The sequence below is a fragment of the Lactuca saligna genome, chromosome 6, assembly GCF_052625555.1.
Source record: "Lactuca saligna cultivar CGN05327 chromosome 6, ASM5262555v1, whole genome shotgun sequence".
Taxonomy (NCBI): domain Eukaryota; kingdom Viridiplantae; phylum Streptophyta; class Magnoliopsida; order Asterales; family Asteraceae; genus Lactuca; species Lactuca saligna.
In genome coordinates this window covers 74,066,388-74,074,133 of record NC_136422.1, presented here as the reverse complement: position 1 = coordinate 74,074,133, position 7,746 = coordinate 74,066,388, and the positions used below count along the sequence as shown (strand labels likewise).

General features: G+C 32.0%; 1 protein-coding gene across 1 annotated transcript; it reads left to right on the top strand.

Annotated features, from left to right (window-relative positions):
- Positions 1-1,758: 1,758 nt before the first annotated feature.
- On the top strand, positions 1,759-4,793 carry LOC145001675 (kinesin-like protein KIN-10A). The gene is made up of 5 exons (XM_078961024.1): positions 1,759-2,514; positions 2,641-2,796; positions 2,883-2,990; positions 3,082-3,192; positions 3,270-4,793. Exons 1-5 carry the CDS (start codon positions 1,885-1,887, stop codon positions 4,575-4,577), a joined length of 2,313 nt encoding a protein of 770 aa, XP_078817150.1. The 5' UTR covers positions 1,759-1,884; the 3' UTR covers positions 4,578-4,793.
- The last annotated feature ends 2,953 nt before the right edge of the window (positions 4,794-7,746 follow it).

Below are 7,746 nucleotides of genomic sequence, written 5' to 3'. Positions count from 1 at the left end.
CATTTTGTTGCCCACCAGGATTGTCTCTATTATCTATCTACCATTTCATCAATACTCATCCTTAAGATGTTTTCATCATACAATACGTTAAGGAAATGGTCATCACATAGTTTTGAGGGGATTTTGAAAGTTCCTTCAAAAAAATCCAAGAAGCTAAAGTCAAAAGCTTCATCATCGGAGTTGAAGTCGGAGTCTGGAATGTAAGGTCATGTTTGATAAACGTCTGACCGAGTCGATTCAGATGTTTTTGGCTGACTCGGTCAGCAAAACATGTTTGATAATCCAACTTTAGGCATCTGACTCGGTAAGAAACGTCTGATTCAGATAGAAGGGGGAAACTAGCTGACTGAGGAAATGGGGATACATTTCCATCTTTATCCCTGCCTTCACATTCTCTTTCAGAGCCTCCATTAGTCCATCCCAAAGATCGACTCGGAGTGGTTCAACCCAGGAGAATAATCATTGTTGTTTAATTTTTAGGAAACTCTTTATATAGGCCTGAGCAGTGCTTAAATTTTATCCCACAAGCGATGTGGGACTTCTCAAAGATTGAGGATGAAAATGGATACAATAGTCTCTCTTTATATAACTGACGAGAACAACAAATGTTTGATTCAATAGGCGATGTTGGATGGATGTATAACTATGGCAAAATAAAATCACATCTGTGACAAGAATCGATCCATGGCCATCTTGGTAAAATATTAAAGCTATAACAAACCAACCATGTTGCTGCTATGTATTCTAATCACAAAAATTAATATAATATGAATTACATAGGCACATAGGTTAACTGCCACCTTATTTGCTCTTGCAGCTACAACTTTAAGTATTGGAAGAACTTTATATACGCTTTAGAGATTTGGTTTTTTGTTTTATTTAGTTAAAAAAAATGTGAGTTCAATTCATGAGATTTTAACTTTGTGGTTATATTGTGCATTTAACTATTGAATATATATATATATATATATATATATATATATATATATATATATATATATATATATATATATATATATATATATATATATATATATATATATATATATATATAGTGTTCTAATTAAATCTACTTATGATTTTGGTATATATATATACGTTTCTAAAAATATTTCTACATGAAGCAGCAGGGTAAAATGGTCATTTTCCATCAATCAACATATTCAATCAGATGTGCAATCAAACAACATGGTTTCTTACTCAGTCATGATTTCTTACCTAGACAGATCTTTCTCAGTCAGCACTTTATAAGTCAGCAACTATCAAACGGGACCTAAGTCTTCTCAAACCCTTTAGGCTTCTTACTTCCAAAAATAGAAGTCATCTGTTTACATTAGAAAACCAAATGTGTTACTTCACACTTGGAACTCCAAACGTAAGATAACCCGAGGCATCAATTTCTTTGGTTTGTTCTTGCTAAGTGTCTCCAATTTGTTGTTTTCCACCTCAATAATTTCTTTTCAATTGAAATGGTGAATTCTGATTGTCAAGTTCTTCTAGCTCGCGATATTAACTAAATATATAGGACAATAGGTTTGAAAATTATTAATCAAAATAAAAATAAAAATAAAAAAACTTCCTTTTTAGATTCAGATTTCAAAAAGTCTGGGCTTACATATTGGGCCCAGTTGCTCATCACAATTCACAAGGGTCTCGTTTCGTCATGGCCGATTTACCCGAGTAGCGCCCTCTTTGCCCGTTAGAGATTTGTAACGGCTACATTTCAATTTTCAATCTCCCACAAAATCGCACCACCCTTTCCATTTTAGCTTTCAACTTTCCATCAACACTCCTCTTTCTCTCTCCCTTCCTCGCCATTAATCTTCTTCATTTTCTCTGTATTCTCTCATCAAGAAGTCTTGATTTCGTGCACACTCGTCTCCAATGGCTCCAACGCCTTCTTCTAAATCCAACAACACCCATATAAGAACTCCCCAGTCTAAACATCGTCTCAATTTCAACTCAACAAAACCCTCCCCAAACCCTAATTCTGCCGTCAAAGAACCCCATCAACATCCGGATCACCCAGTTGAAGTTGTCGGCCGGATTAGGGACTACCCGGACCTCAAAGATAAACCCATTTCGGCCTTGCAGGTTAACTCCGATGGTCGTTCTGTTAGAGTCAGAACTGATATCGGGTATCGTGATTTCACCCTCGATGGGGTTTCCGAAGATCAAGATCTTGAGGGGTTCTACAGAAATTTCGTTCAACCCAGAATCAATGGTGTCAAATTGGGCGATAAATGTACAATCATGATGTATGGCCCTACTGGTTCGGGAAAGAGTCATACTATGTTCGGGAGCCATAAGCAGCAGGGGATTGTGTACAAGTCTTTAAGTGATATTTTGGGAAACGAAGATGACGAGATCGATGATGAACAACAGAAGGTCGGAGTTGGTACGTTCGTGCAAGTTACTGTTCTTGAGATTTACAATGAGGAAATCTATGATCTCTTATCTACCAATAGTAAAGGTGGATTCAACATTGGCTGGTCGAAAGGCAATGCGTCAAAGGTAAAAAAAAAACATTCCAAACCTTTTCATGCTTCCAAAATTTCTCGAATTACAATATGTTTATGAAATAGATCATCAAAAGGGTTCAGATCTTCAAAGTTATTGTTGTTCTTTTTGAAACTATAGGTAAAATTAGAAGTTATGGGAAAGAAGGCAAAGAATGCGACTTTCATCTCTGGAACTGAAGCAGGAAAGATATCCAAAGAGATCCAGAAGGTTGAGAAACGTAGAATTATCAAAAGCACATTTTGCAATGAAAGAAGCTCCAGGAGTCACTGCATGGTTTGATTTGAAATTTTATTCCTTTACAACTTTTCTTTCTTACAAATTTTTATTTCTTCAACTAAATTTGTATCAAATTGGTTCAGATAATTCTTGATGTCCCAACTGTTGGTGGACGACTTATGCTTGTTGACATGGCTGGATCGGAAAATATAGAACAAGCTGGTCAAACTGGATTCGAAGCCAAAATGCAGGTAATCTTCAATTTGACTAAACCTTTTCATTTCTTCAAAACGATTTATAAAATGTTACTAAAAAATGTTTAATTTTTTATTGAACTTGAAGACAGCGAAGATTAATCAGGGTAATATAGCGTTAAAACGGGTGGTGGAATCCATTGCCAATGGTGATTCTCATGTTCCATTTAGAGACAGCAAGTTAACCATGCTTTTACAGGTAAACGTAAAAGTTAAAACGTAAATGTTAATAGTTTTTAGTGGGGCCAACTAATTTTGTTTCTTCTTTTTAAACAGGATTCATTTGAAGATGATAAATCCAAGATTCTTATGATATTATGTGCGAGTCCAGATCCGAAGGAAATACACAAGACTATATCAACATTGGAATATGGTGCAAAAGCTAAATGCATTGTTCGAGGTGTTCATACACCAATCAAGGAGAAAAATGGTCAGGATTCTTCATCGGATGTGATTTTGGGATCAAGGATTGCAGCCATGGATCAGTTCATTCACAAGCTGCAAATGGAGAATAAAGTTCGAGAGAAAGAAAAGATGGAAGCTCACAAACAACTTATGAAGAAAGAAGAAGAGATTGCGACTCTGAGAGCTAAGCTTTCAGAGGCTGAAGATAAGAACGCTGAAGAGGAAATTAACATGAAAGTTCAGGAAAGAACGAACATGTTGAGAAGTGAATTGGAGAAGAAGATAGAAGAGTGTAAGAAAATGGCTGATGAAGTTGTTGAAATGGAAAGGAGAAAGATGGAAGAGAAGATTTTACAACAACAGGAAGAGCTTGAGATGCTGAGAAGGCGTTTGGAGGAGATCGAGACTGAGTTGACTCGGTCGAACGGAAATGGAAATGTTTCAAGTTCAACAGAAGGAAGCAGTTTTGCGAAAAAGTTGATGGAAATGTATGCTGGTGAGGATCCAGGAATGGAGAAATCCATGGATTTGGATAAATCCATGGATTTGGAGAAATCCATGGATCATAAAACTAGTATAAAAGCTATCTTGGGTTATCCATTTATGGAGAATTTAAAGAATGAAACACATAATGATGATGATGATGATGTTTATGCTCCAAATGCAACAAGAAAGCCATTTTTGAGCACTGTTTTGGAGGAAGATGAAGAAGAAGAGGAAGAAGAAAAAGAGGAGGAAGTGCAGAAAGAAGTTATTGAGGAGAAGACTGTGTATCAAGTCAAGAATCCAATTCCTATTTCTGCTTTCAATCTTGATTCCATGGAAACAGGATCTGAAAATGGAGAAGATACAGCTGCATCTAGGCATTTGCGTATTCAAAATATATTTACACTTTGTGGGAATTACAGGGAGCTTTCTCAACACTCTGCTACTCCATTTCCTTCGATGAAGAAGACTTCAGAAGATTCAGATGAAAACAAGAAGAGTCTGACGAAAGTTCTCTTCGATTCAAAGGAGAATTTCAGCCCCTTGAGTTTGAAAGATAAGAGTGATGTTGCAAAAAAAGGGAATTTGAATTTGAACAACAATTCATTGGAAAACAAGATTCCATTCAGTTCGTTGGATAATAAGCTGCCATTGCTTTCTGCTGATTCGTTCTCACCTCAAATGGCTGCATGATATGATGATCGCATTTGTTTTCTAGTTTGATTAATCATTGTTTTAGTCGATGAGTGTGTAAGTGGTAGTATTTTTTTAGTAGCCGATGGGAGTATATAAATCTATGTACTCTGTTTTGGTGAAATGTTGGAATATTTTTAGTTGTAAGATGCGATATTAATCCTAAAGAGATTTCCTTGATAATTGAAATGAAGAGTTTATTTTAGTTTGCGTAAATGATTTTTCATCTTATAAGTTTATGATGACTTGTGGAATCTGGTTGTTGATTCTCTGTAACTCGTTCATCTATTTTTTTTTTTCAAAGTCAAAAATTCATATATTCAACTTCATTGTTGTTGACTGATGACAGTTGATCTTTTTTCGATTACAAATTGTGGAGGTGGTGCAAACTGCAAACCGTTGATGTACGCTAGAGGATGCGCAAACAAAATGAAAAGCAAATAGAATAGAAATAAAATTTTCTGGCTATATTTTAGAGGTCCAAAAGTATAAATGAAAAAATGAAAGAAAACAATAAAAATCATAAGACATTATATATATATGATAATTGATAAACACCATTTGTGAAAATTTTAAAAGAATATTATTGAAGTTCTAAAATTTTGGAAATATTATTATTATTATAATAACATCATTTTGGAAAACACCTTTTTGGAAAATTTTGACGGGTTTACAATTCAACTGGTTCGACCGTCAGTTTAACCGGTTTTTATAATTTTAATATTTTTTCCTATTTTCATGCAAACATATATATATATCCACAAGTTTAAAAACACATGACTATAACATCAAAACTAAAATAAAATATAACATGGAAACAAAATATAGTTTTAAATAAATAAGAACGCATTAAAAAAATTTATAATATTTACTATTGTTTTTAAACAAAAAAAATCTAAATAGATATGAAAAAAAATACAATTTATTAAGAAAATGATTCATTTTCATGTTTTTTTTATTTAGTTTAACCGGTTGAACCAGATTTTTTTTAAAACCGACCGGTTTAAATAAATATAAAACAGGTGCTAGCTGAACCGCTCCCTTCTCCTGTTTCCGGTTCGACTCGTCCGTTCAAACCGATTTTTAAAACATTGCATATAATATTCATGATGAAAACTATTATTATAAGAATAGTTATTTATAATTGTAATTATTATTTTTACTTCTTTTTCTTTTTACAACAAAATTGGTACCGAATAACTTTTCTTGTTTTTTACTAAATTTTTAGTCCCATAACATATGGGGGTTTATTACCATTGAAAATTGACTCCTTATATAACAATGAAATAAATAAAACAAAAATAATAGATCGCATAACTAAGTAGAGTGAAAAAGTTATTTATTGTGAAAATTAAATTAATTTTTTTTTTCATTTAATGTTTTTGATAAAATATTCATAAAAAAATACTTCTTAATTATTAGATCAAAACAAATCTCAAAACCAAAAGATGGTACAAAATGCAGAATTTTGTATATATTCTTATGAAATTTCGACAAATTTATAATATCTAAATATCATATCTATCCTTCGTAATCATTTAAAATATCAAATTTGTTCAAATATATTTTTAATAGTTTTTAATATTTGATAATTCTATTTTATATTTTCAAAATTATTACAATTGAAAAGAAAAAATAAATGGATTATATTGCACTTATCTTGGTAAACATTTTTTTTTTCAATTCTTCAATAATTTGTTTATATATTTCTATTGATGATGGATGGATACCCATTATCTTCGAAATTAAGTTCAAGCATCTAACTATTATCAATATCATCCATGACTTAATGATCAAGATTCAAGAACAACATCGAAATCAAAAAAAAATTACACCCAACTCAAATCCATGGTAGAATAGACATAATAATAACCGGAAATCAAATTTTACAAAGCAACGAGGGTTTTTGTATGTTTATGCTTAATTTACATAGACCATGAGTGGAATTTAAAAGCATCTTGTACCCTTTTTATTTTTAAATTTGAAATTCTCATTGATTTTACTTCCCATAGCTATACACATTCTTGCTTGGTTTTGGGTACATTCCACGTGTCCCTTATTTGGATCTTTTATCTCTATTTCGTCCGCCTGCAAATTTGTTATTGTGTATAAAGTAGAAGAATTTCTAGAAACATTTTGGCAAAATTTGCCGGATTGATGAGATTTATGATGAAACTCGAAAAATCTCTTCTCAAAAATATTGTTATATTAGATTGTTAAAATTAAATTAAGATTCTTGATGAAACTTGAAAAATATCTTGTCAAAAATATTCTTATATTAGATCACTGTTAGGCTGTATATTATGTATATTATTTGATTAAAATTAAATTGTCCAATTGTACAATTTGAATTGAACTATTTATTTGGAATATCTGGATTTTTTTTATTGATTTTAAGCTAAACAAAATTATTATTTTTTATTTCGGATTTTTTTTTTGATATATAAAGTAAGAATTGAATAGTCAAAAAAAATTAATAACAACTTATTATTTATTTTAATATATATCTTTAATCATTTATAAATTTACTATTTTTTTTTTTAATTATTGGAACTTTCATCCAATATCATACGTTAATATGTACTTCTTATCAAAAGAAAATAATAAACAATAATCAATTTTTCTTAATAGTTTATGTTAGGAGTCGAGCCAAGTTCAAAGTGGTCAAGTAGAATAGCAACTTCTGCTTCCACCTCTCGAAGTTCAGACCAGAAAATTTTTCAGGACTCACAGCATAATTAATCATGATGTTTGGAATAGGTGCATTTTGATTCACAAGAGAAGTAGCAGCAACAACAGGAGTTCCAATCATTTGGAAAGAATTGCAATCACAGTTAAATTGATTACAGGAAAGAATCGATACACAATTGTTATAGAATAAAAAGAACATAAAATGAAAGATTTAGAACAAAGAAAAATTTGTTTAAGACGGTCAGAGTAAAAGGACTGTTTTCTTCTTGAATATTCCTATAAGGAAAAGGTTAGTAGTAAACGTGGTGGCTAAGGCTTGAGTTGGACTCGAGTCCCTTAAATAGATTCATCATCTGTTCCCAGGGTACAACAACCGTAATATTGTGTACTGCCGGATATTTCCACTTTGCTGAAAGAATCGTCGGAAGCAGGTGTACAAAGAAGGAGGAGGAACAAGAGTATTTTCATTCATATATCA

Excerpts from the sequence above, each read along its gene's own strand:
- LOC145001675 (XM_078961024.1), top strand. The coding sequence starts at position 1,885 with ATGGCTCCAACGCCTTCTTCTAAATCCAACAACACCCATATAAGAACT. Across the intron at positions 2,515-2,640 it reads CGAAAGGCAATGCGTCAAAG|GTAAAATTAGAAGTTATGGG; the intron begins GTAAAAAAAAAA and ends TTGAAACTATAG. Across the intron at positions 3,193-3,269 it reads AGTTAACCATGCTTTTACAG|GATTCATTTGAAGATGATAA; the intron begins GTAAACGTAAAA and ends CTTTTTAAACAG.